Source organism: Pezoporus flaviventris, unplaced genomic scaffold (assembly GCF_033815535.1).
Source record: "Pezoporus flaviventris isolate CSIRO_AGI_PZ_B2104156 unplaced genomic scaffold, CSIRO_AGI_Pfla_v1 ptg000020l, whole genome shotgun sequence".
Classification (NCBI taxonomy): domain Eukaryota; kingdom Metazoa; phylum Chordata; class Aves; order Psittaciformes; family Psittacidae; genus Pezoporus; species Pezoporus flaviventris.
In genome coordinates, this window is record NW_026892568.1 from 4,553,981 (window position 1) to 4,571,035 (window position 17,055).

A 17,055-nucleotide genomic window follows, 5' to 3' on the forward strand; every position below is an offset into this window, starting at 1 on the left:
CGAAAAGGGCACCCCGGCCTCTCCCGCGCCCGGTGCCCGCGTTTTTAGGAGGGAAAAGAATAATAAAATTGGATCCACATTTTAAACAAAGTGAGCCCAGCTCCGGAATGTGCCTGGGCAGATACAGCCAAGACGCCCGCCTGGGTTTTCCTCTCCTCCCTCTCCCGGCTCCCTCCGCCCGGTCCCAGCCGCAGCTCCCCCGCCGCGGTGCGGCCCCGCCGCCGCCCGCCCAGGACCCGCCTCCGCGCGCGATCCCGCGTCCGTGCGCGCCGCCGCGCCGAGCCCCGCGCTGCCGCCCGCAGCACCGACCCCTGCTCGGGAAATGGCGAAGTAGCCGCGATTGGGGAGGAGGGGGCAGCGCCGGGAGCTATGGCACCTCCTCACAGCTGAGCGGCTCGGAGCGTGACCTCGATTGGTTTGGGACTGCGGGCTGATCCCATGAGCTGAGGAAAATCCAGAGCAGGAGGATTTGGGGTGAGTAAGAGATAGCCCCAAAACTGGCACCGACACGTCTTTTTTTTTTTTCCTTTTTTTTTTTTTTCTTTTTTTTCTTCCTTGGGGGTGTCTCTGCAGAAGTGCTGTGGATTGGGGAATGCCGGTAGCTGGCATTGCAGCGCAAGTACTTCGCCAACTCCGCGCTGTATACCCTCGCTGCCCTTCACACCACCGCCCCCGCGAGAACTTTGGGGCTGTTTTTCTTCTTGTTTAAACAAGTTTTTTTTTCAATACTGGTATTCTCAGCGGAGCCGGCCACGCACGCGATCCCCCGCTGCTTGCGGGCTCCGGCACTTGGGATGCTGGGGGACGCGACCGCCGCTGTACCGATGATGTACCGATGTACCGCAACCCCCGGGGCCGTTCCCGCGGAGCCGTGCCCGCGGCGCTGCGGGGCCATCCCGGCCGGGGCAGGGCGGCTCCGTGCGTGGGGCAAGCACGACCCCTGCAGTCGCGTACCGGAAACCGCCGCGGCTGGCGGGGCCGGCAGAGCCCCCGGCGGGGTTAGGGGGAGCCGGTGCTGCGTGCGCCGCGCCGCGGGGGCGGGCGGGGTGCGGTGCGGTGCAGCGCGGGCATTAATCTCTTTCCGCTCATTCTGTAGCAGCAGGAGAGGAGCCCCCCCTTCTATCCATCCATCCCGCCCTCCTCTTCCCCAGGCCTGCTGGCACTGCCCCGCTGAGACGTGCGGAGTTCGGGGGTAACTTGGACCTGGGCGCCCTGGAATAGAGACTCTCCGGACCGGATCGGTTGGGGTTTGTGGTCTATGTCGTGTTGGGAAACGTGGTGGATTTTTTTCTCGCTTGTGGAGGAAGAGCCCGGTGCTGGCAGTTGGCTTCGTGGTGTTTTTTGGAGGGCAAAGGAAAGGAAGGGATCTCGCCTGAGCCGTGCAGAGAGAGAGCTCGGACATGTGTTGTCAGCACATCTGGGGAATACAGTCTGCAAGTCCGAAAGGAAATTTGCTGGGATCGTTCAAACTGCGATATTGATCTTTGTTATTTTTTTTCGCTGAGGGATGCACTTGGCATGAGAATCGGAGGATGGAAATTGTTTGGGAGGTGCTTTTTCTTCTGCAAGCGAATTTCATCGTCTGCATTTCAGGTACGCAGCTAGCCCAGAAAGGGCAGCGGGGAGCTGGGGGGGGAATACCATGAGCTTCCCAGGCTTCCCCTTCCTAGGGGCAAGAGGTACAGGTAAACCCAGATCAAAACAGGAGTTGAAATACGTGAGCGATGTGAGTGGGTCGTGACAGAAATCAACAAACATCAATTCCCCCCCCATTCCAATACCTGTGTAGTCATTACGATACATTGGTTGTAATAAATAACCAGAGTGTAGTGATTAAGCAGAAGCTTGTGATTCCTAACGTACCTGATAGTGATAGTTAATTGCAACACTGCAGCAAACCCAGAATTTTGTAGCTCCTGAAGTTCCTGAACTTGGCTGATCTGTAGATCTTACAAGGTTTACGATTCACTGGCGGAGCTGTCATGTTCTGGTGCCACGGTTCAGGATCTGCAAAGGGAGGAATAACACTGAAGAACATGCCTCTGCTTTTTAAAAGGAGCTTAACTGTGGCTGTGCTCTGAAAATGAATTTAAAAAACATAAATAGCCCCATTCAAAGAACTCCTTGGTGGCTGGGATGCCAGCTTTAGGCTTCTTATTTTTACTTACAAAGATCTCCCTCTCCTCCTGTATGTAGAAGTTGGATAATTTCAGTTGCCACCAGAGCTTGTCCAATTAATGAACAGGCACAGCTGGGTTTCTAGCATAAAGGATTGGAACAATTTATTCTTGGGGAAAACACTCCCTTCTACTGCAAAAGCCCTGGCTGCCTTGTTAATTTGTCACGTCGGTCATGCTGGAATAATTATGTTGCAGGAGGCAGGAGTGGGGAGGTGGCCAGTTTTCTAGTTTGGGACACTTCAGGGAGCCCCATGGGGATGCTGGCTGCCTGCATCTCCTGCTGCTCTGCTTCTCTGCAGGCTGCTCTGCCCTCGAGCCATTGCATAAGTCCAGAAATGGGAACACAAGCAACGCATGCATGGTGCTGCCAGGGGGAGGTAAAGGGTCCCAGAGGGCATCTCAGTGTCCAGTCTGGAGATGCTTAGGGAGAGGAAGCTCCATAGCTCCCTTGGGATGATGCAGATTGGCCTGGGCCATCTCCCTGCTGCAAACCCCAGCCAGCAGCACCAGCAGCATCTCACCCTGGCAGCGCCTGCCCCCACTGCGCTTTCTGCAGCTTCCTGGCTGAGCTGACCTCGCAGCCTTTCGGCTGGCAACATGTACGCTAACATTTGGGGTGGCGGCATCTATGTTAATTTGTGATGCCTGCACCTGCCCCCAGACTTTCTTATTCCAGAGCAAATAGCATTGCTATCAGCCCGCAGGGTATGCCAGCCCTTCTTTTATTCCTACAGACTTGCACGATCTGGTATCAGGCACCCGGGTGACACTGGCAACACCCCAGGCTGACCTTCCACTTGTGCCCATTGGTACCACCAGAATAATTCACTTTCTCACTCTTTAGAACATCAAAACCTGCTGCCTCTTGTCATTTAAATCTCACACTTATCTATTTAGCTCAGCATGACATGCCACCTGTCCAGTTCCCTTCAAATTAGGCGCTTCTTAAAGTACCACAGTGAGAATGGCAAAATGAAGTTCATCGCTTTCTTGGCCATTGTGACAGTAATTTCCGGAGACAGAGAGAATCTGTCCCATTCTGTGCAGGTCCTTATGCCACACACTTAGCTGCCAGTGCTTCCTTATCTCCCCCCTCCTTCCCTCATCTGCAGACATGGGAACCCAGGCTTCTGAAACCAATGGTGGGGTCAGTCCTGCAGGGGCTCTCCTCGCTTGCTCTCCGTCTCCCTCTAGCACTAAGAGCAGACTGATACCGATCTCAGTTTTTTCTCTTTTTTTTTTTTTCTTGTTCTTTTGGGGGGGGGAATAAAGTGATTAAGTGGGATGCTTTTGCTGTGTGGGTGAAGCTGTGGTTTCAAATGTTTTAGTTTTAACCACACAGAGGATGTGTGCTGGTTTTAGCCTTCTTTTATTTTTTTTCCCTAGGGATTTTTATTAGGAATCAGTTTTTGTCATCTTGGTAAAAAGGATTAAGATCTGTAGATATCTGACTGGCACTAATGCTTTGTATCTTTCCTCTGTCATCCTTTTTACACTGTCCTTTGTAGCATATTATCTAGCTGTGGTGTGTGGATAATGGTGTAAGTAAGAGAAGGTGTAATGAAGCCTGTTAAGGTTTGCCTCAACACTGGATTCCAGAAACTGCGTATTTTTAGCACTTCAGCACTGGTCATTCATTCAACATGTAACTTAAAACCCCACCAAGTTGAGCACACTGCTGCAAATTACAGGCAGGTGAATTAAGGAGTGTGGTAGCTTTTTTTTTTTCTTTCTTATTAAGTCAGTTATTTCAGCTATGAAGAGACAAGACTGGTCTGAGCATGGATCTTTCCTGAACATCAGTAACCGCTTGATTCAGTGCCTGTTTAAACCTGTGATGACCCTCCTACTAATTCCAAGGGTTATTTGGATTAGGGCCTGTTAAGGGCTGCTGTTCAAAGGGATGATGTCAGTCACTGAACTGAATAGACTATTCAGTTAGTTTATTATTAGTAGTAAACTTATTTATTAAACATAGGTTCAGTGTTATGTCACGTCTTTTGGTATGTGTTTACATGCCGTTTAAATATAAATTATGCTGAATGTAGCACTAATGCTGTGTTTCTTATTTAAAATAAATAATGAAGTTGTACAATTGGCTTTTTGGTGTCTCTCACATGCATTCATTTTTGTGAGACTGTATATGGAGAGTAATTTCACCTATTAAAAAGAGGCATATATATATTTTCAAAATATTTTATATCTAACAGATTTTTTATCAGTCAGTTACCTGGGTGTATGATGGATTGCTTGGTTTGGAAGAAATGATACTGAGATTTAGGAATAGATATGTTTTTTAATACTGGTTCTTGTGTTTGGGAAAGAATTTATCTGTGAACTTTGTAAAGTATTTTTGTTTTCTTGGCATACCGACTTAAGGCTTTTGCTACTTGAAATTGCTTGTTTAAAAGAAGAATCTAGTTTCTCTGTGCAGATGCAGATGAGAAATAAGAACAGATTGAAGGACCACAAAAACAATTTCTATCCTTTAGAAAGAAATGAAAACCTTCTCTTTCCCTCAAAGTCACGATGTATATATATTCCTTTAAGTTGTAGTCTCTGAGGAAAAATAGTCATGATTTGTGTTATGATGTTTGAGATTTTGTTCCTTTTAATGATTTCACAGCATAGAGGGAACACAGGGTAGTGGATGTGAAGATGTCCTCTAGACAGAATGCTGAAATAAGACTTCTCTGGTGGTTGTTCATTTGAAGATGCAGATAATCATGGCACTGGGATCATACTGTTTATACAGAAATTCTAACAGTTGATGGTATGGTGTCCCTAATTTCCTTCTTGGATAATAATACCACCAAAGATTAATTAGCGTGAGTGTTGTCCTCAGGTGGGATGTCGTTGATTCCATAATGGCTGCCACCTTTGCTTGCATAGTCATTTCTATAAACCATGAGCAATTTTTTTGTGATTCTAGATTTTAACAGTTAATTTCAAGAAAAAAAAATCAGGATGCTGTTTTCAAACCCTTGCAGGATACTTAATTTAAATAACAAAATGTTGCTGTCATGGGCACTGATTAAGAAGGTTTCTATGTACATTTTCTGTTAATCTAGCAACACAATGATTTATAAAACCTGAATATTCAACATGTTAGTGGCTTTCTATGAAATGACACAGTACCTTTTGCTCTTTTGGCTTGTGGGGACTAATACATCCAATCCCTACAGCTCTCTCTTTATTTGGAAATATTTTCATCCTTTGCCATTGTACTCAAGTCACATAGGGGCAGATCCCTGTTATGATGTGACTTCTTTGGCCTGTTTGGCAGCACACAGGGATCATAAACCATGCATCATGAACAGCTAAGATGGCATAAAAAATATTCTGTCTATCAAGGAATTCCACTGTGTATTGAGCATCTGATGTAGCATCTCCTGGCACTGAGGACTACGAGTGTATTTGGAGCACAATTGCCCTTCATTTTCTGTCTTGCTGCTCCTACAGTCTCTGAGCTCTTATTACGTGGCATAACACAGACTTGTCCTATAGGAACTCTAAATTATGCCAGGGCTTGAATTATATGTTGAATGATGGTCTGCAAGGTCTGATAACTCTTCTGCTCCTAGCATTGTACAACCTGAGATAATTTAAGCTAAAGTAGTGTTGCAGTAGAGAAGAATATCAAGGCTCTATACAGAAGAATATCAAAGCTCTAATGTCCATTAGTAACTAACAATAATTAGACCAAACTTGAAACCAAGTTAATTATTCTCAAATAGTGTCACATAAATAGCTTTTTCTGGCACTTGTAAGAAAGAAATGTAACATTCTAGGGGAAGGAATTATTCATAGTACAGATATATATATATATATATATATATATATATATGTAAGTGATCACTGGGCATGTAGGAAGTTATAATATGCAGCCTGGTGCATGTGGTAACGGAGAGCTTTTGGCATCCAATCCATTACAGTATTCTTGCCTGCTCTATCCCATCTTCACAGCTTCGTGTGTGTGGGCAAACCTTCATGCCTGCGTGGAGTTTATTGATGTTACCAAAAATCCACGTGGATTCAATCCTCCTCAGATTCATACTCAGGATGGAGGCAATAGGTTGGATCCAGACTCAGTGCCTTATCACTTGAATGTTTTTTTCACTTCAGATATGTTCCTGCCTTTTCAAAAGGTGTGAAGATGTTTCTGCTTTAAAATAAATTCTGTGGAAATAGCCTTGCAGTCTCCTATAAAAGTCTGCTTTACCTTTTTTTTTTTTTTGCGTGCGTCCTGTATTTTTCATCATTCTATTTTTATTGTTAGTTTTACAGCTACAGCATGACCAGATAGGTGCTAACATACCAAGACAACACACATTTTTAGTTTATATAAAGGTAGTAGAAGGGAACATTTATGAATAGTTTAGCACATGTTATGCTGAGATATTTTCCATCCAATAAACTGATGGAAAGAAACTGGTAATCACTGCTATTCTTTTCCAAATCTCAGTGATGAAGATACCCAGTTTTCAAAGGGGCCTCTTTGCCTTGTTGTGTTGCCTCCTTGTTAATGCACTTGGAACTAGATTCCAAGCCTCCAAGACAAAATTATTAAAGCCAGGAATAAACCCCCAAATCAAATAAGCATTCTCAATTAAAGGGTAGTCTTTAAATCTTTCAGATACCACTGATGTTCTAGAGAAGTTTTGCCCTTGATATTCTTGGGAAGGTTTCAGTTTTTAAATCTACAACAGCTAGATTTTAAATTCAGCAAGGGTTGAAATGGCTTTCCATTGGCATTGTCAGTATTCCTTGTATAGCAATGAGCAAAGAATTCCTGCTTACCCTAAAAGGCTGTTTTGCTTATTTGTTGCCATTGGTCTAAGTATCTCTCTCTTTCTTGGTTGAAAGGTTGTAATTTAGCTGAGGAGGGAGCTGCCATTTTCCTCGTTACTGATTGTTTGTGGCTAAACTTAACGTGGCAAAGACTGAAGTGGATGATTGGCCCATCTGGGCTGTTAATAGAAGACTATATAAAACTGTTTTATCATTATCTCATTACTAGCTCAAGCATCAGACAAAACTAGATGACAGTTATGGACAGCGCTGACATACTGTGCTAAGTGTTATTTTGCTTCTGTCTTGTTTATCTTAACTATACATCATGTTGGAAGGAATAAGCTTCTAAATGACTTGTTTAGAGGCAACACTATATAGTGCATTTCCATTCTAATGCCGTCAGAAAGTACAAAACCACTGGTCCATACAGTGGAGAATACCAGTTAGCAAAAATAAAAAATAAAAATCATTGTGATAGATAAATTGAAACATTAATGGTAAATAAGTAGGAAATTTTTTTTTTAAAGGATAATAATCTGCCACTTAGGAGCCTGACCTGTTTTACAGTTGAATTCAAAGTAGTAGAGTATTTTACTACTGGTTTAATCAGTGATGGTTAAGAAGATATCATGGGTCTTTTAATGGAATTTCCTGAAATAGAAAGTTATTATTGTCATAAAAATAGAGGACTGAAACATTCTAGACCTATATTCTGTGTGGTATTGTAGCCTTCTGGTGATGTAGACAAGTACTGGGTGGCCATAAGTCTAAACTTACTTGTCACTATGGGAAACATTTTCATACAGTGCTTAGCTGTTGATAGTTAAGGTAAGAAATCATAAGGCAACCTATATTTACACCAACCGTAAAAGACCTTGGAACTCCAAAACTGTTACAAATGTTAGTGTCAATGAGGTTTGGGCCTTACAAATTGCAAAAAATTAAAGCTTGACAATGAGAAAAGCTTTAGCTAGCAAGTCTTGGTGCTCCTGGGGAGTGCCAGGTACAGCCTAGCTAGCATTACAGCTCAAAAATATTCAATTTTCTTTTATCCATCTTGAAAAATGAAAGGTGATCAGTTCAGACATCTATATTATACTGAAAGCAACTGCCAGAACTAAGGAGAATAAATGCTTTCATTGTTTGATGTATTTTTCCATATGAAAACATTTCTGGTTTAAATTCATGGATATGTAACATTTATATTTCTGTAGTAAAATTAGTATTAAACTTTAATGCCCCACAGTTTTATCTTTTGTAATACTATTGCCAGAAAAATATCACAGCAGCTGTAATTCACAAATAACTAATTAGAATGCACTTTTCTGTTCATTTCAACGTTCTTTCTTCCTCCTTGTATCATTAGTGCTTAATTTGATCAAGCTCAGAATACTGTGTTTGTCATCTGGCTTTTAAGTATGGAACAGAGTTCTGCACTGACTGGTGGCCTAAAGTGGTTTCTAAGCACATGGAGGGAGGAGGAAGCTAAGCAACGTTATCCTTTTTTTCCCCTCTAAATGTGTGAGATCTCTAGCTTTGGAAGTAGTGTTTGAATAGATAGATTTAAAGGGAAACATAGGGTTTGAAAAATAATCTTGTCAATTTTGTGGGTTGTTTCCAATTTCAGTTCTTTCCTACTGTTAACTACTATAGTGCCCTGTTCTGCTTCAAGAATCGTCATCAGAATGGAGCTTTTCTGTTCTGCCATGGATAGAAAGACTAGCACAGCAGGACTGCTACAGCATTTGCCTTATTAATGCTAAAAGATAATGAGTAATAGGAAAGGTCTGTTCCTATGTGTGACGATGGAAAACTGCACTGTTTGAAGTGATGTTGGAATGACTGTGTCCTCCAGCAAAGTCTGCCTGATAGCTGTCCTCCTGGTGGGATGGCGCTTGGGTCACTGAAGGAGCAGGTCAGGAAGGATTGCTGCTGCCACAGCTCAGTTTTGTTTGGCAAGGTGACATACTTAAGCTGCTAAAAAGACCATTCATTTGTGTTTGCTATTGTGGCAAAGAAAAGAAACTTACTTTGGGGAAAAAGTGCTGTAGATTTGTACTTGCTGGCAGAAAAAGATAACAGTACTTCAGTAGTGTCCCCTAAAAGCAAACCTTTGTGGAGAATGAGCTATTTCCTCATATATAGGTGGAATACCATTAATTTCACATGTGGGAAGCTGCAGTTATGGAAGGGAAGAGCTGCTGCTGCTGGAAAGAAATTGTGTTTGATTTACCTTACACTGGTCCTAATCCTGCTTGAGGGAGTGTGAACAGCTACTGGCAGGAGATTTCTCTGAATGGAATTGTGTGGTCTGGATTCTTCTAGGAATGAAAGGTATGAATGAGAAGAGCTTTGTGCTGTGTTTCAGTCAAAATGGAAGAAAGGATGAATTTCAGAGGCAGAACTTGGAGCAGTTTGCAGGAACAGACGGTGTTGGCCACACTCTAACAAATGGAGAAACTGAGGCAAAAAGTCAAGTGAAAGGTCACCCAGCAGCAATTTAAGTAATTACAATCTAATTTTACTCTCATTTCTGCCTTGCAACACTAGGATTACTCTTATACCTTGTTTCTGGTCAGGGTATGACACGGACTCACCTCACTGAAATGAAGGAGCACGAGGCCATCATGGCGCTAGGGTCAGTGGGGGCTTCCCACCATGGCAGGAAGGTTCTGGAATGAGTCTACAAGCTCTACAGCTTCATCCTCTACCCGAGGGTCTGGCTGCTCCATCCGTGTCGGCCCTGGTCCTGCACAGCTGCGTAGCCTTAGGTCAGGCTGTGCAGAGAACTGAGAAGCCATCTCTGTTGCCTCAACGGCTCTAATCTGCCTTTAACTTCAGCCCCTCACCTGCCCTTACCCTTGTGCCCTGCTGCTCCTTACCTCACTGACTGGACTGACCGCAGACCTGGCGTCCTCACCTGAGGACGTGCTTCCTCACCACAGCCCTGCCTGCCGATGGCGGGAAAGTGGCTGACCTGCACCAGCTGTGTCCCACAGGAAGGTGACGGCCCTTGTGGCACTGCCTGCCTTCACAAACTCCTCACATCATCAGACAGTGGTGTCTGTGAGCTACCTGCTAACCTGCCTTTGCGTTTGTGACTGGAGAGGGCATGGCTGCAGCTGGGGACACTCGACAGCTTCAGTGGATGATGGAACCTGGCAGTCTGGCCCCAGGAAACATAACCCAACTGTTTTTAAACCCCCAGAACTTGAAGCCCAGCTGAGCAGTGAGTTCGTGGTCATTTCTGCTCCCTTGCCTCTTGTCTTCGTGCAGTTTGCCTCAGGTAGATTTATCCTGTGCTTAAACTCGTTTGGCTTCCCAGGAAGTGAAGGGTCACCGAGTGGGGTCTGGTGTTATCCTCTCAGAGGTTGGATCCCTCCTTCTCCCTCTGCCTGTGTATTACAAGGTATTTTTTCTCTTCATAGTAATAAGAGTGAAGTTATCATGAGGTATAGTTATGGTATATTTAAGAGTTCTATAAATTAGTGTTTAACTTAGATTGGTTTTCAGAAGCTAATATGAAACTAAGTTTAAATTCAGACCCACACAAGGTTCCTCCATGAATGTGTGGAGGATTTTTGTTAGTTTGTTGGTTTTTTTTGTAAGTTTTTTAATAATTATTTATTTTTAAATGCTGAAGTTATTGACATTCAGTCATTTGGCCTCTTTGTGGATTTATTATGACTGTGACGAACAAATAAGTGCCTCAGAGTGCAGTACTTAAGCCTGCCTCATGTTTCATAGAGGATGGTTTTCACATGATGGTTTGGGTTGGATTGTTCTTTGTTAATTCTCACTTCATGGATGCCCTGAATGAAACAGACACCATTTGTCACAGCAGGAAGCAGATTTCCCCTGAACTGAGGTAAACAAAACAAAGGACAGAGAAAGCGAAACAGCAAGAGATGAGTGGTAATACACAGTGCTTTACAGATGTGAACTTCTGTTCCACTTCTGCACTATTTATAAAATGCCTGAACAAAGTTCTACATTTACTATATATTTATATATTTGGGCAGTGTCTACCAAAAGGCATAGAGCCTGCAAACTCTCTCTTTTCTCCCCTCCAGCCATTGTCTTTCTTTGGCTCTATTTGATGCTTCACAAACAGCAGCAAGTAACTCTCATAACTCATGCTTGTAACTCACCTATTTTTAGTTCCTTACTGTGTGTAACTGGGACCTTCTGTGTCTACTGTCTTTTTAACTACTTGTTGTCTTTGCAGTAACAAAAGAGCATATCTGACAAGGTAGTCAACATCTTCCTTTTAATGCTCTTGAAAAAGAACATATGACTTAGATTCAGACCACAGTAAACAACAGATGGATTTAAATCCTTTTTGAAAGGTCTCCTTTTCAATGGCTTCTTTACTGATACCCTGCTAACTGTTGTGGGGGACTGAATGATGAAGTGTGTCTCAATCACATAGTATCATCACGTTACTGAGCACCTGTGACTTGATTCTAGTCACTGAATACTCCAGAACTTAAAGTCTTTGAAATAGAACATACTTATATAAAAAACAGAGTATATCACATAATGCTACTGCATTATTTTTAAAACTCTTAAGTGGTTTGGATATAACATTCACTGGTATTATATAAACTGCACAGAAATAATCTCCTGGCATTTGCTTGGAATGACAGTCATCAATTCCCACATGTTTATTTAAGATCTTATGTAGAAACACAAAAGTATTTGTTTTGCAAAAGTTTATTTTGGATATTTTGCCAGGAAAAAAAAACCAAACCCCAACTTTGCTAATATAGGCTGAAATAAAGTGTAAAATAAAATCTTCAAATAGGCACTTAGTTCAGGGATGTAGTGTGCAGTGGAATTACCCTGCCAAAAATGTTGGTGTTTAGTTAAGTATTAAGCAGTGGTTTCTTGGTAAACAGTCCCATTAGAAGCACTCTGTGACCTCTGCTGCTGGGATTCAGGTATGTGAGAGAACCGTGCTTAGGAGCTTTACTAGTCATGTGGTCAGAATGATTTTCAATCACTTTGGTTATTGCTGGATTAAAATTGAGGCTGTAGAGATTAATGGTCTGTTGTTACTAATCCACTAAACCCCTGTTCCTAGATCTTTTAAATTGACCGAACCTATAGATAGGTAAGTCACTGAGAGATATGGATTTGTAATGGTTTTAACTATCTTTCTTGATGTTTGGTGTTAGCAGTATCCCATTACTTGCTGCTCTTTGAGTTCTTAGCTGTTCTTGAATGGAAGTGAAAGTCATACTTTTTCTTCATACTATTCTATAGCACAGTAAAAATGTGTATCATTTTAAATGGATGTGGATAAAGAAGCTTTACTATGTATAAATAGAGCTGGCATTAGTAGAAACTCAAATATGAACAAGAGAAATCTTATCTTTACATTGTTGCTAGAAGTGGTGGCCACTGTCCGTAACTGTCAAAACAGGCACTAACTCCCTTCAGTCCATATGCCATTAACAGTGTTGGTTGTCCCCTCAAATGGATTTACTGACATTTGAAGATGTGCTCCAAAACAAAATGGCTGTTCAAGCTTTTGGGAAATTGTGTTTTCTAAACTGGTGCAGTATTTGGTGTATCAGGGCTTGAGCTATTCCCAGAGATCTAGCACAGTTAGACATAATTTCTGTACTTAATTTCTGTGCAGGTGTAAGGTTTTCCCCAGATTAAAAAAAAATAAAAATCAATCTATGAAGAAAAAAAAAAAGAGGAAAGAAATGAAGAAACAGTTCATCCATCTACTGAGACATGAGGAGACTTTGAGCACAACAGTTTAGTGTTTTTTTCAGCAGGGATCTGTAGACAAGATGCACAAAGAGAGTTTTAACAGGCCTCCATCAGTATGGTATGGAAGACATGGAAGTTAAGAGACAGGGAACAGCAGATGAAAGAAATTAGAATGTGGTTATATCTGGGAGAGTTCTGGGGGCATTTAACCTGAGTGGATAACTTTATATTTGTGAAGAGAGGGATGGAGGCCCTCATGTAAGTGTTTTGGGCTCTATTTACCACATCTGTGCTTAAGGTTGCAAACTGTAATAATTTTGGCTTTCAGGTGCTTGTAATTTAGTGAAATAATCCATTCTAAAATTAAAGAGAGAAATTTGAAAGAAAAGTGTTTGATTTTGAGTTCTAGAAGAATGTAGAATTGTCTTTTAAAAATTATTTCCTTTGATGAAAGGAGTTGAGTGCCTGGTGCCTACACAATTGGTGTGGACATAGGCAATGCCTTACATCTTCTGTAAGAAGAAGAAGTGAGTTTGATTAAATAAATAATGACAACAGGCTAGCTCTGAACATCTAGGTTTTGGTGTTTGTTCAAACTGCTGTGTGACTACCTCTTTAATAGAAAGCACGCTTGAATTATCATCTGATTATGTCTTGCTCTGAATTGGTTTTGATTTCTGTCATTATATGCTGTAAACAAGCAGAAATTCATTACTTTTGTATTCATTGCAGTTGTGGAAGAATCAAAGGAAAGTACACTTACGTATTTTAACTGCGCTTGCATTAATCTGCTTGGGAAAGGGCAGTAAGCTGTATTTGTAATTTGTATAAATTAATAACCCCTTTGAAGCATTGAAAAATAATGCATTTCTGATTTAAAGGGTCACGTGTCATAAAATTTTATGATTATTATATTACTACAAATGTATTCTACATGTTTATACTAACATACAGCAAGATAATGTGGCTTTAACTTTATAATTGACCTAAACCCTCTCAGGGAATTCCAGTGATTCAAATAAACCCTTTATTTCATGCAGCCATCTCTGTTTCTGCATCCTGGAGAGCTAGCTTATTCGTTTGCCTTCTGTTATCTCAGTAATAGTATGTCTTGATTAAGGACTGCAAGGACCTTTTACATCTGTTCTTGTCACAAAGCTATGTAGGCTAAAGTAGGCCAAAGATAACTCATGATGCAAACTATGGACCTCCAGTTATTTCTTTCCCTCCAGATTTAGTATTGTATTCAAATAAAACTGGGACTATGGAAGTAAACCCAAAGCATTTAAGTGGATTTTTTGTGATTTCTCGGAGCTTGCTTGAGGAGGAAGAAGAAAATATTAATGTAAGACTGAAATGTATATGACTGGATGAAAAAGATGAAGTTATTGTCCTGCCAGCTATCAGGAAATACAGTCCTTATTCTATAGTAAATCAGAGTTTACTGTCTAAGAGAAAATAGCAGTAACGCTTACTGAGGTGAATAGATCAATGACAGTAGTGACTGTGAAACTGGAAGGAAAAAGTTGCTTCATTTCTTGTTTATGATAGAAATAACTGATACCAGCTAAACACGAGTCCTGTCCTCAGGTCACGTTCTACAGAAGACTAATTTGTGAGAACTAGATGCTAATTAAACTTGAAACATAAGGGAGTTAGTGTTTGCAGCTTCACAGACAGGCTTTGAAGCTTCAGCTGCATGTTGCAGATGATTTGGATCTGAGTCTAAATTAAAGGTCCACTGTAGGATGGAAAACAGTACCTTGATCTTTAGCTAGCACTTAGGCCAGCCGCTGAGCTGTTACTCCTACCTAATCAGGTTCACACTGCAAACAAATGAAGCATCTACTGAGAAGAGAGACCTCAGGTAGTTTCTCTGTATGCTTATAATGTATTTGTGACTGCCGGCTGAATGGCTTCACAGAGTTATGTTAGGTTGCCCTAGCCAGTGGATGAAAATGTACTATGCTGTCAGACTTAAGCTTTCTCTGTTCAGAGACTTCAGTGACCAGGGGCTTGACTGTCTACTGTCTAGCATCTGAAGCAGTTAGTTATAAACCCACCGAGTAAGTAAGAAATACTACTGTAATTGAATGATAGCAGTTTTTACCTACTTGGCCTGAGTGTAAAGTAATAAGCAGCCAAGTACTGTATTTACATAAATCAGCATAACTCAAAAGATCTAGTTTGTTAGAGATGGGAGCTAGCCCACAGCATGAGTGTGCAGGATCAGGCCCTGGCATGTGCCATTTTGCTGAGTTTGGCTTTTGATCAGAGCTCGCTAGCTCTGTTAACTTCAATGTTTATTGCATGGTTGTAATCCAGGTTCAAGACTGACGTAAATATTTTAACAGTTACAAAATAAACATGTAGTTTGCTCATCTGGGGGAGATTTGGTTTTACAGCAGTTGTACACAGAGAACCCTATTATCCATGGTCCATTTTTTTACAGCTTCTGCGATCTCTCACACTCTTGGTATTGCTTTTTTCTTCTCAGTTGCTCTTAAAGGCAATATTAACAGATGGCATGCATTGCTCATTAAATCTGGATCTACACCTCTCCAAGGACTGCAAAAATGTTGGGAAACAGACCATGTTACTGAAGTAAGCTCTTAGAAGCTTGGAACTTACTGTGCTATTCATGAGCAGTTTTCAGTCTCTGTGTGTTTTGAGTGCTGTAGCAGTAGAGTCACAAATACATTGGTGTAATACTTCTAATTTAGCGAAGTCCAGTATGTGCCGTTTTCTCACAGATTGGCTAAAATGCCTGTGTTTGTTTCATACTTGACATATTTGTGCTTTGGTAGTGTCATAGTTGACATCTTTTTCCTTTTGCATAAACATCTTAGTGCTGGACACTAAACCTGTATATCTGTAACACTTCATTTCCCACCTCCATTTACATGTGTCACCTGAGGTATGTTTGTTTTCCCTTGAGGTCACTTTCTCTATAATGCTTAGCTCTTCTTTTTGTCCTGTCTGCAGTGATGACACCCTTTAAATAGCATAGATATATAGACGTTATGTTTAAGCTTTCTCAACTTGAATGTATCTTTGTCTGAAGAGGCAGCAGTTTGATGTGCAAATTGGAAGGGCATTATGCCAGAGTGGAATTAACTTTCTATATGAGAGATGCAGAAATCCAACTAGCAGATAAGAATTCTCATTTTGGCTTCTTTATTACTCTGATTTGGAACTGGTGGGATCTGACTAGCAATCCCAAAGACATCAATATAGCCAGAAATAGGGCTCTTCCATCTTGTTTCTCTTAAGCTTTTCTTTTCTTTATGAAGGTGATCAGAAAGGTTAAGTCGTTGCTGATTCCATGGTTCATCTAAGGTTAGGATGTAGTTCACATTTCTGACACGTGTTAGGGCTAAGAAAGCTAAAAGCAGATGTTACGTTAAGTAGAAGTGAGATTTTTACAGAAACAGTACAACCCATCTGTGTTTGAGCTTGTCTAAATGGGCACAGTGAGGAGTGGACATTCCATAATCTCTCCTAGTATTTTGTATTTGTATTTATGATTTTCTATTGACTAGAGATATTTCACATCATGTTCTAAAAGCAACATCTAAATAAAAAGTGTTTTTAAATAAATCAGTTTCAAGAAAGGGCACCAAAAGTTGTACAGGTGCTCCTAAGATGAAATTAACCTGGTTTGTATACATGTAGATTGTTTATTTGAACAGGCTAAAGTGAGCCTAGGAAGCACAGTTTAAATTTATCTAATACAATTTCAGAGCATAGGCAGGAAGCCTGCCTACCGCACATGCACATTTTGTCCATGTGATTTACAAGAGGGTAATGTTATACTCATGCAGATTTGCAAACTGAAGGGGTCTTCTAAAGTAGTATGAAGGAAGCAGGAGATTTTTTTAAGTAATGTAAGAAAATGAAAAGAGTGGGGCAGTCAGGAGTGGGACAAATTGATCTGTCATCTCCTGTTGATGGAAGTGGTGTCCCTAAGCATGACAGGATGTCATTATGTTAACTATCACCATGCCAGTGGTACTATATTTGTCAGTAGCACAGTAGGACTGATTCTGATCCATAAAGGTGCAAGACAGTAAATTTATCAGTGCTCCATAATTTAGTTAGTTCTACCACTAACTTTACCAAAACTGTACTGCAAGAACAGCAAGAGACTTGCACCTAAGGTATTTCAAAGCTTAGGCAGTCTGAGGTCATTGCTGTATTTCCTGAAAAATTTTCTTCTCCTCCTCATCCTCTCTCATTGCTTGCATCCATTCCTTAGTTCCGAGTTAGGAGAGATGAAGGACAGTGGTAGACCAGTGAGGGGAATAAAGAGTATTTGATTGTAAGGGGTGAAATAAAAGAAGGAATAGATAAC

At 41.4% G+C, this 17,055-nt stretch overlaps 1 protein-coding gene across 2 annotated transcripts in view; it reads left to right on the forward strand.

Moving 5' to 3' along the window:
- Positions 1 to 242: 242 nt before the first annotated feature.
- Positions 243 to 17,055, forward strand: part of CA10 (carbonic anhydrase 10) — a 192,750-nt gene continuing 175,937 nt past the window's right edge. The window contains exons 1-2 of one of the 2 annotated variants that reach the window (XM_061455427.1): positions 243 to 474; positions 1,097 to 1,593. In XM_061455427.1, the coding sequence (XP_061311411.1) occupies positions 1,533 to 1,593 (61 nt within the window). In that variant the 5' untranslated portion in view covers positions 243 to 474; positions 1,097 to 1,532. Of the gene's footprint in view, positions 475 to 998; positions 1,594 to 17,055 lie in introns of those variants that run through there. The other variant, XM_061455426.1, reaches the window with a different exon arrangement.